Raw genomic sequence first — 19,488 nt, 5'->3', positions numbered from 1 at the left:
TTAAAAAAAGTATCTGAGTATTTATTTCATTAAAAATATTAAGGCATGTAGGTACTATTACATAAAAATTGTAATATAAATAAAAAAAATCTAAATAAATTCAGTTATGTACAAGAAGACACTAATTCATCAATAAATAAATAATCTAAGAGAAAAATCACAAGGAATAGAAAAAAAGTGAACAAAATTGAAATCTCACCGTTACAAAATTTGGTCTAACAACAAAGCAACCAGTACAAAACGATCCTATTTTTGAAGTTAATAACCATATAATCAATGTATTATATATATTATCTTTAATCTCCCCAATATTACTGTAAAAATTTTTGTTTAAATTAAATAAATCTTCGAAAATTTCCTAACTTTTCTTTTTATTTTCTTGTTATTAGGTAATAAATTCAGATATTTTTTGTAGTTGCCTATTGGCAAATAAGAAGTACCAGATAAGATCCATAAAATTTTTATGTATTCTTCTTATTAAAAAGAAAGAAAAACTCAATATCTTTTTATTACGCTGCCTCAAATTAATTTTTATTTCTGATATTTATGTCTTTTTAATTTACGTATATTGCTGAATACAATTCAAACTATTCCAAAAAATATTAAAAAATAAAAAACAAGGAAAAGAACCTTTGTTTTTTCTTTTTTTATATTTTAGTATTAACTATATGGTTATAAAGATCTATTATCTATTTTTGAAAAGATCATGCGCCAAAAATGTTTCTGTAACGGCAAAATGTAGCAGTCCTTATACCAGGCTACTCAAAAATGACTTTATATAATTTTTATAATTCTCAATAAATGGATGACTTTTTAAGATTCTTTACTATTGTTACAACAATATAAATGCCATTATATCTTTTAAAGAATTTATTAGGTATATAAACAATCAAATTATGGCTGCACTGATAATGTATTGTTTTTGTAGAATATCTCAGAACTTTGTTTTTGTTACTTTGGCCTTTTCTAATTTTCATTTTTCTATGTATACGAAATTTATGATTTGTCATTAAATTTGTCCTTCCTCACAAAATTAGATGAAGTCAACTATATAGTAAGAGACTACCCAGGCAACCAAGTGACGTCAATAACGTCGAGGAAACGTCAGTTTTTGGTTGAATATATACACGTGTTTGAACATTACGTCGTATAAACTTCTTTTGTAGGTGATTTTAAATACGTAAGCTTAATGACGTTCAAATACGTTTAAAAACACGTTTTCATTTCAGACAGCCCAAGTCTGACGTCACAAAAATGGGAGGAGCTTAAAGAGTTAATGCTTATAATGTTTAATGTTGTATATTGACTCCAGACAATTTCGTGTATAGCTTAAATTGTCATAAGACATTTTTCATTTATTGTATACGTGCTTTGTGTGGTAAAATAGGACTTTTCATTTAGATATTTAGTTGAAGAAACGTGTTAATTAAGAGATTTTTATTCGTTTTTCTCAAGTGAGTTAGTTTAATGCAATGATTCTTCTTGAAAACTGTGTGAGGTTATGTTTTGGTGTTTATTTTCTGTTAATGAACTAATTATTATGTGTTGTTAACGATTCTCTTTGATTTAACGGACAGCGTTAAATCAAGATATTATGCTGGATAATTTGTTAATAAATTATTTATTAGTTTTTATGGTGTTTCAGTTTCGACACAGTAAGTATACCTACCTATTTAAAAAGTGAAAATTCTATAACGTTGCATTGAGGGTATTGTAATTCTATGCATTTTATAAAGTTTTCCATTTGGTTTTACTTTTAGCCTATAAGCTAAATTTAAAATAGTTAAATGAAAAATTGCAATAACAATAATGCCCATACGAATAATTATTATTGTGTAGTTTTAAAACCATAAAATGAAAAATAATCTAAAAAAACGACATAAAACTACGTTTTTGATATCACGTATTTAAAACGTGATAAAAATGACGTCAGTTATGGTGGGAGATATTCACGTGACTTTCGACGTCGAAAAAACGTGATAAACTGAAGTGGTTTGGTGATAATTATGACGTCTTTTCAACGTTTTGTAAATGTTATTTGGTTACCTGGGTACGAATGTGAATATAAATATATTTTAAAGTTTTATTAGTAAAATTTTAAAAAATTTCATATTATTGTAACAATATAATTATTAAAAAAAAACACCTAATGCACCAAGTCTCTGGCTGTCTAGACAATTTCTATTACTTTTATCTATTGCACTGCTTCCCTCACTCCGATTTTTGAGTTACCCTGTATATCACAGATGTACAAAGCTCCCTTCACCAGACCCTTCACCATCCCGAAAATTGAGTTACTTAATATTAGATTATTGCGACAAATATCTATGTCATAAAAAATGTCTTATTTTGACATAAAAAATGATTCTCAATAGCAAAATTACTAATTTAACGAATGCAAAGAAGCCAATATATTGATCAAAAACTTTGTATTATTTATACCTATTTAAATTTTGTTTAAAATTATATTTTTAAAAAATATGTATTTTTTATTGACTAGATTTCTTCTTTATTGCAATGTGACACCATAAGTTCGTATATTCTTTTTAAAAAAGAAACATTTTTTAGTCAAAATATGTCATTTTTGACCTACCAAAGTCATATTACTAAAGTCAATGGGATTCAGATCCCTTCATAAGAGCGGACAGCCCTATGTACTTGGCAACATATGAGAACCAGCCAATGTTTTTTATTTACTAGTGAACTGGCTGATTCTCCTACATTTTTCTGTAATATTCTTTCGGTATACATGATAATCTCTAAGCACCACAGAGTCTTTTTAGAGGGCGTTCTCAGGCGAGGTGTTTGCTAGGGTTGAGCCATTTCTTCATGTAATAACAGAATAGGGTGCTGATGTAGAGTAAGACTAATAAGGCGCAGGTGACTCCTAGAGCTAGGACGGATGTCTTCGTTGGACAAGGTTCGATGATTGTTACTGTTTTATCTAAAAATAACATAAGATAGGATTAAAGATTTGTATATTTTATTATTAAATATTGTTTTCATCAATTCAAAAATTTACTTTTGACTTACCTTTACCAAATTCTGCACTGGAGAGCTCGCTTTTAAGGAATTCTGATTGTTTCTCATCACCAAAGTCTAGTACAAGAATTTCTTGGCTAAGAGTCATATCCTCTTCCTTTTCGTCATCAGTTTGGTTGCCAATGCTTCTCTTCTTTCTGCCCCATGATTCTAGCGATTCTCTGCCCCATTCACAGACAGCCTACAATGAAAAAAACTTATTAGTCTTTAGTACAGTAAAGGTGCATTTAAGGTGCTATGTTTTCTCCGTTGGGCTGTACGGCATGGAAGCTTGGACACTGAAAAAGATAAACATCAAAAACATTAAGGCATTCGAGATATTGTGCTAGAGGAGAATGTGGAAAATACCATGGGCAGAGAGAGTAACAAATCAAGATGTTTTGCTGAAGATGGGGAAGGAGTGTGAAGTCATAAAAACCATACAAACGAGAAAATTGGAATATCTAGGCCATATAATGAGCGGGGTAAAGTACTCCCTGTTAAGACTCATAATTCAAGGAAAAATCTCAGGAAAGAGAAATATGAGACGTAGGAGTATTTCCTGGTTGCGAAATTTAAGGGAGTGGTACGGGTGCAGTTCAATATAATTGTTCAGAGCTGCAACCAACAAAGTTAAGATTGCTGTGATGTTAGCCAACCTCCGATAGGAGACGGTACTGCAACAAGAAGAAGTACTGACTATTATTAGTCTTTATTTGAGAATATTTTTACTCTTGGTTCAATCTTCTAAGTTTTGTTTTGTCTTTATTTTATTTTGAGGGAAATATCTCATGAGACAGAATATTTATGACATGATCATAGATCACTTGCATCACTTTAAGTAATGTTGGTTGGCAATAGGGCTTTTCATTCACAGTCATTTGTTTCGAGCATCTGTCATATGTCGTATAATCCGTGTATATTAATATTATACACATATTATACAACATGTGACAGAAGCTCGAAACAAATGACAATCGATGAAAAGCCCTATACGATGACAATGGACTGGAAGCATGATGTCTCATGGCAGATATGGAGGTTAAGTAATTAGAATAGATTACTATTATACATAAAACAGATATAACAGATCACTGGTAATTATCTTCGTAGACTTTCAAAAAGCCTTCAACGCCATAGAATTAGGCAGCGTTATAACTGCTCTGAACAATAGTGGAATAGACTACCGGTTTACAAAGTTAGCACAAACATTGTACCAAAACGCCACAATTCGTGTAATACCACCAAATAAATTCATATCAAGTCAGGTGTGAGACAGGTCCTCGAATATGCCTTTAAAATGCTAAAGTGGAAAATAGAGGAATAAAAACAGATGGGGAAATGCTCAATCATCTGCGTTTTGCCGCTGATAAAGTACTTATTACCGAAAATCTGGGTGAAGTACAACAAATGCTACAAGAATTAGAAAACGTATGTTCAACAATAGTTCTAAAACAAGATGATGAACATCAGTAAGACCAAATTTAGTTCCCAGCGAACACCTAATCATCCAAAATGAAGTTGTAGAATTGATAGAAAAGTGCATATATCTCGGTCATGAAATCAGAATAAGCAATAATAATCAGACCTGTGATTTTCAACGACGAATAGCACTTGCTGCTTGGGCGGCATATGGTTCACTAAGAGACATCTTTAAGAGCAACATCCCGATAGCTATCAAACGGAAGACATTTGACCAATGAGTTGTTCCTAGTAGGACATACGGAGCAGATACCCTCACGCTCACAAAGAAAAACAGCAATAAAAAAGCGAGTGACACAAAGACGCATGGAAAGATCGATTCTCGGCGTGACAAAAAAAGACAAAATAAGGAACCAAGACCTAACGAAAAGAACAGGTATCACTGATGTCGTCGAACGTACAGCCAAGCTGAAATGGAATTGGACAGATCACATAGCGAGACTAAAAGACTCAAGATGAACCAGAAAACTATTTGACTGGCGCCCAAGAGAAGAAAAACGCAACAGAAGACGACCACCAACACTCTGAATGGACGACATTAAACGAATATCCAAGAAATGGCAACAAGACACATAACCGTTGATATTGGCGAAAAATGGAAGAGACATATGTCCAGCAGTGGACGGAAGAGGCTGCATGATGATGATGACTATTATATAATTAATAGAGTAATAAAAGAAGCATCAAGACCCTACAGTTCTTATCAATATCTGTTGGGACTTGTATGTTCCGAGAGCGGTGAGAAGGTTAAACGTTTACAAATATCAAATGTTTTATGCTTACCGGCTCGCAAGGTCCAAGACAGTACTTCACGTTGCACTGGAAGATGACTCCATATGATTCAGTAAATCTGAAGGCTTCGTATACGGACTGTAAGGCGGTACCATCTGGAGTGAAGGCGGGGAAAATAGTAGCGTCAACTGGGCAACCCTCATCATCGATAATTTGGAACGTGCTCTTTGAATCCTTAGCCATAGCTACGCAGCTTCTTGCAAATATACCATAAGGAGCTAGAAATGAGAGTAATAATTATTCAATATGGCTTCAATTTGCACTTATAAAGTAGATAGTTCTTCAAAAATATTGCCGAGTAAATAAGTTTAATAAGAATTAGCACATCAGTGCATACTCATTACATGGGGTTTTTTTGGGGAAGCTTATAACGAATATTATGGTAGCGATAGTCTCGGAGACAACTGGGGCTCATAACGGGCCTCGTCTTCTGGAGTTTTGTGGAAATTTGATACAAAATTAGTGTAAACTCATTACATGGGAGTTTTTGGGGACGGTGATTACGAATGTCATGTCGGTGATAGTCTCCGGGCCACCTGAAGACCAGGATGGCCTCGTCTACTGGAATTTTATAGGAAAATGATGTAAAACCACTGCAAACTCGTTATCCGAAGGTTTTTGGAGACGCTGAAGGTAAATACCATAATATCTTCGATAATCTCCGAGGCACTTGATAGCAAGGTCAACTGATTTTATATCGAATTTCCATAAAACTACTGTAGAAGAGTCGCCTCCTGGGCACCAGATGACTGGGAGACCATAATGCCATAATATTAGTATTTAGTAGGTAACCTCAAAAACCCAGAGTAACGAGTTTGCATTGATTTTGTATTCAATTTCCATAAAACTCCACGAGACAAAGCCCATCTTGGAAACCACCCACATAACAATTTCATGTTCTTAGTAGATTCATAGAACATACTTTTCAGAAAAAGTATATACTTAGAATATGCGTAATTACCATTGCGAATGTGCAGAGCATATACTGAGTATATACTACATTACAGTACTTAAACGTTCTATGTATATACTTAGAATGTACTACCGCACTTCTTTTCAGTATATACCAAGAACATACTTTTTAGAAGATTCTAAGGAGGTGCTATAAACCTTCTATTTATATACTTAGAATGTACTATCGCACATATTTTAAGTATATGGGAAGAATATTCCAAGGAAGTGCTATATACCTTCTAGTTACATACTTAGAATGTATTAGGGCACATATTTTTAGTATATGGGAAGAATATTCCAAGGAAGTGCTATATACCTTCTATGTATATACTTAGAATGTACTATCGCACATATTTTTAGTATATGGGAAGAATATTCCAAGGATGTGCTATATTTCTCAGAAGTATGTTTTCAACATCACCCAATCTCATCCTAGGTTCTACTAATATATTATATTTACATATTCTAATTGCATATGAGAATGTATAGTTATTGCATTCTACAATATTACGTAAAAAGTAAGTATAAAATGTATAAACTTTAGTTATATAGGTACCTATGTATAATAAATATTATATGGGTAAGTAGCCTATATATAAAATATAAGTAATATATTTAGTTATTATGTGCACATCAAAATAAAAATGCTGCTTATATAATTATATAATAGCCAAATATATAATATAATATGTATGTAAATTACTAAAATTTATAGGTATCTATATACATTATACATACTTTTACTTACTAGGTATTTAGGAAATATTGAAGTACCAATATGAATTTATTATTTTCAAGCTGCTTTTTATGTTCTTAAAATGTTTTAGTCCTTGTAGCTAGAAATACAGTCGCTTCTTCCTCATAGCGTAGACATAAATGCCTTAACTGTACTGGAAACTATTTTCATATTTTGCCTTTTTGTTACCTACCCCCTTCCCTTGTGCAGGTATAAAATATGCAATGCAAGGGTCAGAATAACAATGAATGGCCGTTTCCGGATTCCCGAAAATTATAGGTAAAAATATTTTTATGGTATAAACTCAAATCAAAATGGTGTATTAATTTCAATTGAAAACGAAACGAGAATTTCTCATTTTTCTTCAATAGAATTAAGTTTTAAACTTTTTTACCATACAATTAAAACGGTTTAAAAAAAATTATGAATTAGATAGTTCAGTAGTACCTACCAAAATACCTAAATTTGATTAATTATTCTTAACGCGAAGTTGATAATCTATAGGCTAACATAATTCTTCTTCCTATAGGTACATACAGTATATTCTTTTTAAGATATTTTAAAAGTATATACAAGTATGTGTTAAGCATATACTTTTGCATATACTTACGCATATACTAAGAATATTCGATTAAGGTATATTCTAAGAATAAACTTTTACGAACATTCCGAGATACTACGTACACGAATGTGCTCAGTATATTCGGTGCAAGAATATTCTTCGAAGCACATGCAAAGAACATGAAATTTAGAATGTTTTTCATGGTACATGCTATGCTTGTACTACGCATATACTAAAAAGGATATACTTCGACGAATGTTGGCAGGATATGCTTAGAACATGATGCGAACATCATTGTTATGTGGGCAAGTGCCTAGGAGACTATCGTCAACGTGATATTAGTGTTCAGGGACCCCAAAAACCCTGAGTAACCGGTTTACATTGATTTTGCATCCAATTTCCATAAAACTCCAGGAAACGTTGCTCATCCTGGGCACCAGGTGACTTGGAGACCATCGTCAACGTGATACTCGTGATTAGCGACCTCAAAAATCCCCGACTGGCGAAATTGAACTCATTTTCATTTATCATTTTTCATCACTTTGAAATACATTTTGCAAAATGTATTTCTCTTGTTCAATAATGCAATTTTCATTTCGTCATCATCACTTCTGTTCACAAAGTTGCCTAGGGCTCTTACAAATTGTATGAAAAAGTTTAATTGTGATGCATCCAACTGCTAAAATTTGATACGTTTATTGTTTCATTTAATGCTTTGTTTAAAAGTTGTGAAAATAAGAAAATATTCAAGTTTGTAAATAATGCATATACATACGTGCAGGGTTATTCTCTATATTTTGACCCCCTTCTAAACTGCTTTATTTACAGAACTAGAAAAAAAATGTAAAATACAAAAGTTATTTGATTTTTAAATTATGATTTTTTGACATAATATGTATCGTACTACTGACGTCATCCATCTGGGCGTGATAACGTAATCGACTATTTTTTAAAATGAGAATAGTAGCCCAGTAAATGAACGGGAAATTCGGCGATACCGTGTAATTTTCAGGGGCAACTCCGAATTGCATGAAAATTTGGATTTAGGTTCTACTTACCCTCCACTTCAAAGTTGAAATTGTGCCGTTAGTTGTTTTTACTTGGGGGGTGACAGTCACCCCTTCTCGGGGGTGAAAAAACATACGTTCAAGATAAGACTGGAAATGGATAAATTTAATAATTTTAAGCAACTTTTGTTATATAGAGTTTTTTACGTAAGTCGATACTTTTCGAGTTATTTGCCATTGAAAATGTTGATTTTTCGACAAAAAAACTATGTTTTCAGACGGTTTTTCGCAAATAACTCAAAAAATAAATATTTTATCGAAAAAAATATCCTTAGTAAAAGTGTAGCCTATAAAAAACCCAAAAAAATGGTGTATCGGTAAAGTCTATCAATCAAATAAAAACAAAGTTGTAGCTCATGAAAAATACGTTCTTATTCGTCTAATTCCAAATAGAAAATATTTAAAGGTGAAATCACCGAAATATTAAGCAATTTTCGGGAAAAACCCTTTTAAACTTTTTAAAGTGTTTATAAAAAGCTTTGTTTTAATTGTTAACAAAAGTTTTAGCATTAAAAATAAGCGAGTTACGCTCAAAATAAAGTTGGCCCTCTTTTTTTTTTGTAGAAAATCATGAAAATCTCGCCTTGTTTATCTCCCCAAATGAAATTAATCGCTACCGCTTTACAAACACTTTACTTAACTATCTATTTTTTATATGATCTGTCAGTCTCACCGGTTTAAAGTGTTTATTTTTGAAAGGGTTATAATTGAGAAAACTTGAATGGGTCACTAATTACGAGTGTATGCAAATTTTGAACAGCCATAGCTTAACCAATTTTTGTCTTACGGAGAAACAAAATGAAACTAGCATATTTATAATAGAAAACCTACATTTTTTTATTCTTTAAGATTTTTCTTATCACTAATACTTTTTAAGTTATTTTGAAAAAATGAAATTTTTCAAAAATTTTTAGAAATTATTTTTTACTATAAAACCAAATGTTTTTAAAAGTAAGCACTTCAAATCAATCAAGCTTACAGATCGTATAAACAATACACATACAGTTAAAATAGATGGTAAAGCCAAACGATTAATTTCAATTAGGGTGCTAAATAGAGGGAGGTTTTCACGATTCTTTTACCAAAAAAAGGGGCCAACTTTTTTTCAGTGTAACTCGTTTATTTTTGATGCTGTAAACTTTTGTAAAAAACAAATAATAAGCTTTTTTACTAAGCTACAACTTTGCTTCTACTCAATTTGTAGACTGAACTGATACACCATTTTTCTTCGGTTTTTATAGGCTACACTTTTGATAAAAATATTTTTTTCGGTAAAATATTTACTTTTTCAGTTATTTGGGAAAAACGGTCTGAAAACGTAGTTTTTTTGTCGAAAAGTCAACATTTTAAATCGCGAATAACTCGAACAGTATTGACTTACGTAAAAAACTTTATAGAACAAAAGGTGCTTAAAATAAGTCAATTTATCCATTTCCGGCCTTATTTTAAACACGCGTTTTTCACCCTCCGAGAAGGGGTAAATGTCACCCCCCAAGTAAAAGCAACCAACTGCACAAATTCAACTTTGAAGTGGAGGGTAAGTAAAACCTAAATCCAAATTTTCATGCAATTCGGAGTTGCCCCTGGAAATTACACTCCAAAACGGTCATTTATTGGGCTATAGGGGTCGTGTGCAAGCTCATTTCAAAGGTTATTCAATTCCCCATTCAGTAATATAAACATTAACAGAATTATTATACAGGGTGTTCAAAAATTTTTTTTTAATTAAATTAATTGACACAAAAAGAAGAATGTATAGAGAAATGTTTATTGAACAAATAAACATTACTTTTCACTTAAATTCAATGTTCAAGCTGCCACCCCGCTCCCTCTTGGCAGTTTGAACATTGAATTTAAGCAAAAAGCAATGTTCATTTGTGCAATAAACTTTTATTTCTGTTTTCCAACAGCAGTAGAAGATATTTTGAATTAAATAAATTACATACATTCTTCTTTTAGTCAATTAATTTAATTAAAAATTTTTTTTTGGACACCCTATATAAATAATTATCTTAATAAAATAATAAAAATGTGTACCATTTTTATTCGGCTGCAATACGAAGGAAAAACAATCTTACTTTTTAATTAGAATAAGGAGTGCAGCCAGTCCCTTTAACTGCAGTTTTCTGCTCTTATTGGAGCGTCATCAGAAGGAACGTAGGCACTGTTCTCCTTAATCCAATCAAACTGCATCGAAAGGTTTTCCCAAATATTGCAGCCAAAGTGATGGTAATGGGTGGCTAGCGCCATCTGGCCGTAAAAATACGAAGCAAGTTTTCAATCCTAATAGCAAATAATTAATATTGAAAAATATCAAAAATCACTAAAAGATTTTTAAATTGAAAACTTACTGGTACATCCCCATGTATACGCCTCCAAGACTTCTACAATTGGGGATGTACCAGTAAGTTTTCAATTTAAAAATCTTTTAGTGATTTTTGATATTTTTCAATATTAATTATTTGCTATTAGGATTGAAAACTTGCTTCGTATTTTTACGGCCAGATGGCGCTAGCCACCCATTACCATCACTTTGGCTGCAATATTTGGGAAAACCTTTCGATGCAGTTTGATTGGATTAAGGAGAACAGTGCCTACGTTCCTTCTGATGACGCTCCAATAAGAGCAGAAAACTGCAGTTAAAGGGACTGGCTGCACTCCTTATTCTAATTAAAAAGTAAGATTGTTTTTCCTTCCGCCGAATAAAAATGGTACACATTTTTATTATTTTATTTTCGTATTATTCAGTAGAGTAACTATGGTGCATCTTTCAGTTCCTAGCCGGCTGCAGACGGGGGATTTGAATTGCAAGGTTTAGAATTCCTTCCCTATCGTCTTTACTGCAGCATCCATATGACTTGCAAATTGTAGAAGTCTTGGAGGCGTATACATGGGGATGTACCAGTAAGTTTTCAATTTAAAAATCTTTTAGTGATTTTTGATATTTTTCAATATTAATTATTTGCTATTAGGATTGAAAACTTGCTTCGTATAATTATCTTAATGTTTGTATTACTGAATAGAGAATTAAATAACCTTTCAAATGAGGTAGCACACGACCCCTATTCTCATTTAAAAAATTAGTCGATTACGTCATCACGCCCAGATGGATGACGTCACTTGTACGATATATTTTATAATATGTCAAAAAATCATAATTTAAAAATCGAATAACTTTTGTATTTTACATTTTTTTCTAGTTCTGTAAATAAAGCAGTTTACAAGGGGGTCAAAATATAGTGAATATCCCTGTACATTTTAAATAAATTTCAATTTCTAAGATTGACCTTTCTTTATATAAGTCAAACACAATTGATGATATACTTACTATCTTCTGGAATTTCGATCCTGAAGGTAAGTTTATCTCCGATCCTGACTGTTTCGACTTCTCTTTGGCGGCTGTCCAAGATGCGGATCCTTGGTGGTGGGGCCTCTGGGGCGGAAGTGATACTTATCATCTCCGGATCCCTGAAATTTAAAATTAAATTGCTCAAATAAATCTTCGACAATTGTGATAAATGCGGAGGCATGGTTAGATAAAAGTCAAATGGAAATTTAGTGGTACCGACAAGGTGATTATAATACAGGGAATAGAGAAAAAAGTTAATTTAATTAATGTAGCTTTATAACAAAAATAATGGTTATCTGATTAAGACGGAAAATGAGACACATGAGTTTTATATCAGATAAATAAAAAAAAATCTGTTATAATTATACAAAAACACGAACTGTGAGGTATTCACATGTTATTCACTCCGGTTATGCATTAACACTCCATCTGCATTTATTAACAGTTCTATCCAAACGTTGTCTTTTTCACAACTAATAAAACATAACAATAAAATTAATAGTTTATCCGTGTAATAAATTAAAATAAAAATAAACCCTAATTCCGTTACACTTTTAAATTTCAATTTAACATCTTCTCTTATTCTAACTTACAAACAAAATATCTTACAAAGAATTGTTGGTTTTCTTTCTTTCTTTCTTTCTTTCTTTCTTTTTCTTTTGTTTAACATTATCTCTCCACCCTCAAGAACTATCCCGTTTAATTTATGTGTTAACCTACGCAGTATGTCCGCCCATCCAGTCCTTATTGACCTGATTATCCTGCTAGCATTATTGGGACTTGAAATCATGTTACTGATGACTTTACAAATCATCCCTTGCAACGGCATCATTATTTAATCACTTGTAGCGCTGACCTGAAGATGATCTGAATATTGTAGAGATCGAAACCGGTCGTCTAAGTGATAAATAAATGATTGTGAGTACGTATTTCTTTTACTTCATTTAAAATGAACTCACATATGCAACCCATTCAACATTTACTTGAAAAGAGTTTTCAAACTTCTGCGACCACAAATGAGACCATTAACCCTGCTGTCCTGTTCGGGTCTATTTGACCCAAAAAATAATTTATTTCTTATTTTACAAATTATTACGCGGCGTAACGATTTGGTGTTTGGTGACTTTGTTACCTAATATGAGGTCTTTCAATTGCATATGAGATAAACAATTAACTTTCTGATTTTTTTGATAAAAATGAAATTGTTACCTAGGGTACGTTCGGGTCAATATGACCCGCGTATTTAAACCTTTAAAAATTGCCTGTGTATGTGTGTTTAGTTGGCAGTATTCTAATTCTATATTGGCAGTACCTGTGTGTTTGTCAGCCGGATACGTCTGTAAATAAAAACAGGTTTCTGCAAGCTAGAACTTGTAAAATAAACTGTAGTATAGCTGGACGATGTTGCAAACCAAATTATAAATATGACCAACATGGACGGACACAATGTCTTTGGAATCAACTGGAAAGACATGAATAAAGTTGGTTTCCAAGCATACATTGGTCTTTTATTTTTAGCTCGAGTTTATAAGTTCCATGGTGAATCAACTTAAAGTTTATGGAATGAAGAAACGGGTCGTAGTATATTTCAATCAAAAATGTCGCTTGATTTTTACAAAAAGTTTTCAAGTAATACGTTTTGAGAACAAAACTACTGGACAAGATAGGAGACGTTTTGATAAACTTGCTGCAATCCGTGAAATTTATGAAACATAGGTAGAAAATGTACCAAAATTTTTTAACCCTGATGAAAATGTTACCGTCAATAAGCAACTAGTTGCCTTTAGAGGCCGCTCTCCTTTCAAATGGTAGAGGAAAGGATGCAAATATGGGCTACCCATTTTGTTTTTCTTTGTAAAAAAAGAATAAAAATTATATTTATTTCCAAAGGTACGTAACAATACCTACATTTAGTTACTTATAACCTGCCCAAAGTCCAAATTGATTAAAAAATATACAACTGTTTTAAATGTACAAATAATGAAAAATTGTACTTTTGCGCCGTTTGAATAATGATCCTAAATATGGGCTACCCCGAAAAATGTGTCTTAAATTTGTGTAAAGTGAGATAAATATGTGACAAATATATTTTAATATCTAAAATACAAAAAGTCCATTAAATAACTCATAGGCTAAAACTATTTGCAAAAGTCACACACATAGGTATTCTTCTTTTTCGGCCCCAGCGCACTCGTTATGTGCCCAAAAATGACACATGAAGCACTTGACCGATATTTCACCAAGATTATCCTCTGAAAAAAGAGCTTCGCAAAACATACACGTTACGTCAGCTGCGTCTTGTGGAGGCTGTGTAGAAGGAAACTCATTGTAATCGCTCTCATCATCTGCAGGCACATATTCCTCCTCATCCTCGCTACTAGAACCCGATTTCTTTTTTTGGTCCTTTGTGACTTTGGTAACCTGCTTACGTTTTCCTTTTTTTATTTCTTTTCCTTTCCGTTTTTCTTTGCCTTTTCCTACTTCGTTTTGCCTACATTGCTACATTGTTCTAAATATGGGCCACTAGCCCATATTGTCAACACGCTTGCTTTGCACAACAAAAGAAGTTATGTCTAAAAGCAGACAATTTGAAGAAAACTCATTAGCATATATCAAAGACTAATAATAGAGCTTCAACGTGACACAGATGTTTTTTTAAAATTCGTGTTTATTTTTAAATACTGGAATTTATCAACTTACCCGAAAAAGTTTTGACACTCACACCAACCGACAAACAATGATTATAAACTAGGAAATATCTACCACAGTGGCGCCATCGCTACGGTGATAGTTTAACTTCGTCAAATACCGTTTGCAATAGTCAAAATGTAGAGATCTGCAACGAATAGCTGTGAAACCCACCTAGCCCATATTACAAGACCAGCCCATATTTGCAGCCTTTCCTCTACATTCTAAGCAACCAACGAAATATGTCACAAAAGTTTAGATTTTATGTAATTATGAACAGTAAAACTTCTTATGCTCTGGAATTGCAGATCTATACAGGAATGCGTGCGATGTGTGATCTGAGTAGTGATTTGGAAGGCCACCATATTACGTGTAATAACTTTTTTACATCGTAAAATTTAGGACAATTTCTTCTAAAAAAAAGTAGATACAATGCCGGGGATTATAAGTAAAATAAACCGGAGCTTTCAGCAAAAATCGCGAATGAAGGAGTTCATAGCTTATCTTTTTTGCTTCACGCAAGATACCAATGTTGTTGACAATAATCCTAAAAATAATAAAAATGTTGTTCTTCTGAGTACTTTGCATCATGAATCGATGCATCATGCGTCACTTTCATCAAATGAAAAGCCTCAAATTATTTTAGATTACAATTCTAATAAGGGAGCAGTGGATACTCTAGATTAGCTTGTTGGCACGTATACATATGAGAAGAGATAAATCGCTGGCCAATGATTGTTTTTTATAATCTGCTGGACATTTCTACCTACAACGCGTTCGTGTTATGGGCATCAATAAATATCCAATGGAATACCAATAAACGAGCAAAACGGCGAATTTTTCTTGAGGAATTAGGAAAAAACTAATGAAACCAGTCATCATTTCCATAAAAAATATACCAATAACTAAAGGCTCTCACGAACTGGTAAAAAGGACACGAGCAGAAACAAGTAGACGAGATGGAAATGCTAGTGAACCATCTATGGACAATCTAACTCCGCCTGCTAAACGAGCACGCTGTAAACTTGCCCTAAAAACAATAATAAGACTTATTATTATTATGTTGTATATATCATAAACATATTTGTAAAATCCATTCTTTTTATTACTGTCGCAGTTGTAAACTGAATTAAGTTTTTGTAGATATTTGTTACCTACAAGGCTTTTTTTAAAGAAAACAATACCTTTTATTTTTGTTAATAAGGTTTAATTTACATTAACAACATAATTTTTCTTTAAATAACCATAATTTATTGTTAATAATGTTTTATTTATCACTATTAGCTTATTTTATTTCGATTAAGGAGCGTAAACCATAGTTGGGTCATATTGACCCGAACAGTACATTTGTGTAGTTAGCTCGAACGGGACAGCAGGGTTAAAAGGCATTTAATATAAACACAACACAAACACGACCAATGACGCATATACGAACAAAACGATCTTTGATCGAGTCAAGTTCGTATCAACTTCCAACTTCGTACCAAAATAATAAACAAAATTACCTCGGCGAGGTAATCATGTTGCTCCCACATTTTACAGCAGTTGCGGAGTCTACTTATTATACGTCATTGCTTAGTATATTATAAAACTTTTCAATTTACCCTGTAGATAAAAGAAACGTTGTTATTACAAATGGAAGTCCGCTAGGAGAATTAATACAAATGGAACTCCGCTAAGATAGTTCTTTAAAGAGTAAAAAATTAAAATCTCGACCGGATTCAAAGAAAATAAAAAGCAGAGCAACTGACCTGATTGGCATCATGCCGAATGTAATGTTCTTCGAAGACATATCGTAGGTGCATTTCACTTTGTAGATCTTATCTGCCTTGGTCATTACGACGCTGTGATGCTGTAGAACCACCGTGTTACTGTAGACGCCGATCTGAAAAAATGACAACGTTAATTCGTTTAGTTTAAAATATAAACGCTGAAAAAGGAAACATTGAATACGATTTTTTAACTATTTCGCTCATCCGGAAGAAAAGTGTGTTAACTAAAAAAAACACTTTTTTCAGGGGAGACAAAAATAGATTTTTTACATCTTAATTTAAACGTAACTTTTAAACGGTAACTGCTGAAATTTATTTATTAAAACAAAGAATATGGACAAGTGAATGTTTCTCATTATGTATCTAAGAGGCAAAACGATAAAATCTATGATAACTGATTTAACAACGAAAAAAGAGCAAAATTTTGAATTATGTCACTATTCTTTTAAAATACTAGTCACTTTTTTTTAATTAACGAAAAATACCTAGAATACTTCTCGAAATACAACGGTGTTTGTGATAAATAACGGTAAATTCACGTAGAATGTCAGAGCATAACCGAAAAGTGTGATTGGTTCGGAATAAATGGATTTTTACTGCCTGAAATGAAATTTTACCGCCAAAGGAATAATGAAACTACCGTCATCTTTCGAAGTTGGAAGTTAACATCTATGTGACATTTTTCCTGATAAAAGTATAGGATATTTGGAGTCAATTTGACTACTACAAGATAACTAGATTGATGCATTTTTTCAGTTATGTCACCTTTCTTCCGGATGAGCGATTTGTCACAACAGTTATGAATAGAGAATGGAATATACGCAACATAATTCAGAGCAAATAAATATGCCCATATAAATTATAAATACATGCACAAAATTGGCGCAAATATGTAAAGTTTTTAAAGAATATGCGTAATATATGCAAATATGCAGACGTTAATCATCGTCTTGTTTATAAAGGGCACCCCCGTTAAGATAGTCAAAATGCCGTTACTCCCTGAATTCATTTTTGTTTTTAATTTTTCTATATTCTATGTGATTAAAAAATAAGACTCAGTGCAATTTTAACCTTTCCCCTGTTCTTCCGCCAAAAATGTCATTTTTTAATTTATTATGTAATTATTTTATTTAATTCTATTTTTTTTAGGTGAGATGCTATCAATTTAAAAATAAAAAAAAATCACATGCATAATTGAGGCTTTTACAATACCTGTCTATTTTCTATAGACTAATACTTTCTATAGGCTGAGTTTAATATTTTTAAAATGTATTTTATTTTAAAGCATATACTTAACATTTTTTTGAAGATAGCTGCAGGTCTAATTATTTTAGGTCTATATCATACTAGTGACTAGTAGTGACGTCATCCATCTGGGCATCATGATGTAATCGATGATTTTTTTAAATGGGAATAGGGATCGTGTGATAGCTCATTTGAAATGTTATTCAATTCTCTGTTCAGTAATATAGACATTAACATAATTACAAATACAGGGAGTCCAAAAGTATTTTTGAATTAAATATTAATGGAGACAAAAATAAGAATTTATGTAATTAATTTAATTTAAACTACATTTTACTGCCACCAGAAAACAGGAAAAAATGTTTATTTAAAAAATAAAATAAAAAAATATGAAAAAAATTAAGAAACGCTTTTCTTTAGTTACCAGTGACTAAAATTAAAAATATTATAAAAAAATCAACTAAAAAGCAAAAAAATAAAAAAAATTGAAAAAATCATTGAAAATATATTCGTTAAAGAAAAGCGTGGCGCGTCTTCATCGAATAAACGGTTTTCGACCCACGCTTTTCTTTAACTAATGTGTTTTCAATGATTCTAAATTTTTTTTTTATTTTTTGCTTTTTAGTTGATTTTTTTATAATATTTTTAATTTTAGTCACCCGTAACTAAAGAAAAGCGTTTCTTAAAAATTTTTTTTTCATATTTTTTTATTTTTTACTTTTTAGTCTTACACTTTTCAAACATTAAAATATATCGTCATGTTTATTAAAATATGTATAAAACATATGATGTGCTAACATGAAAAGTGGTCGGAATCGGCAAAAAATTTGAAACTTTATTGTTTATTGTAAAAAGTGAAATTATGTGTATAGTCCTGTACAATAAATATATTATACACGGCTCACTAAAATAATTAGTTACGCCCCTGTACTACTGATTACTTAAAATTCAAGTAGTATTTATGTAACCTTTCTGGAAACTCCAGGTTATTGTTGAGACTCGCATTTGAACCCCTCGCCGGGGCAGATCGTAAAAAGCTTCCTAACGAGAATCATCTCTAATCTATCGACGCTCCCGCTATTCGTAAAAAGGCCGCATTTTACCGGCTTTTTTTGCTATCGTTTTATACCGCTCAGATAATTCAATCTGCTCAGTATTATCGACGATGATTTATTTAGCGTATTAGTGAGTGCCTTACAAATGAACCAAATGGATTATGGAATCCAATCAGAGCTCTGATGTGACACGTCATCAAGGAATAAAACTGTAAGTACTCTACATGTATGTGAACATAACTTATTAGTCGTGATACTGTATGCATTTTGAACCATATACCTCTCGTAGCAAATATTCTTTGTGCCATTTATGCAGATAATACTTTAAATTACATATGAAAAATCGTTATCTACTCTTAACCAGCTTACCTATGGGAATATACTCTATAACCGTACAATAAGTATAGGTTACTATTGTTAAGGATACTTTACGTATTGCCTAAACAGTTCTGTTCCATCGAGCCGTATCATATTAATTATTTATTAATTAAATCCTCAAGGTCCTTCGTATTTGCATATTTTGATAATCTCTATTCTGAGAATAACGGTTTTTCATTTATAGTGTCTTTCTGTTGCATTTGGAAATTTCCAAGCCACGCCGCCCCGGCACAAAAATAAAATATTCCTCTCTTTCTGCACTCAAATTCTCAGTATTTAACCCAGCACGTCTCTACAATAGCTGGTAGGTTGTTAAGCCCGGTCTACACGTGCAATTTCAGAAACTACTTGCTTTGTTCAAATAAAGGAGTCGTTTTGTTTGTATGA

The 19,488-nt window shown here is 32.1% G+C and overlaps 1 protein-coding gene across 2 annotated transcripts in view; it reads right to left on the bottom strand.

Annotated features, from left to right (window-relative positions):
• LOC114334605 (uncharacterized) overlaps positions 1 to 19,488 on the bottom strand; it is a 348,910-nt gene continuing 329,422 nt past the window's right edge. For both annotated transcript variants that reach the window (XM_050654383.1, XM_050654377.1), the window contains exons 9-13: positions 16,403 to 16,536; positions 11,943 to 12,082; positions 5,287 to 5,513; positions 3,034 to 3,223; positions 1 to 2,944 (exon numbers count right to left, since the gene is read on the bottom strand). In XM_050654383.1, the coding sequence (XP_050510340.1) occupies positions 2,793 to 2,944; positions 3,034 to 3,223; positions 5,287 to 5,513; positions 11,943 to 12,082; positions 16,403 to 16,536 (843 nt within the window). In that variant the 3' untranslated portion in view covers positions 1 to 2,792. The remainder of the gene's footprint in view (positions 2,945 to 3,033; positions 3,224 to 5,286; positions 5,514 to 11,942; positions 12,083 to 16,402; positions 16,537 to 19,488) is intronic.

This window comes from Diabrotica virgifera, chromosome 1, assembly GCF_917563875.1.
Source record: "Diabrotica virgifera virgifera chromosome 1, PGI_DIABVI_V3a".
In the NCBI taxonomy this organism is placed as follows: domain Eukaryota; kingdom Metazoa; phylum Arthropoda; class Insecta; order Coleoptera; family Chrysomelidae; genus Diabrotica; species Diabrotica virgifera.
The sequence above is the reverse complement of the archived record's forward strand: the minus strand, read 5'-3'. Positions and strand labels throughout refer to the sequence as shown.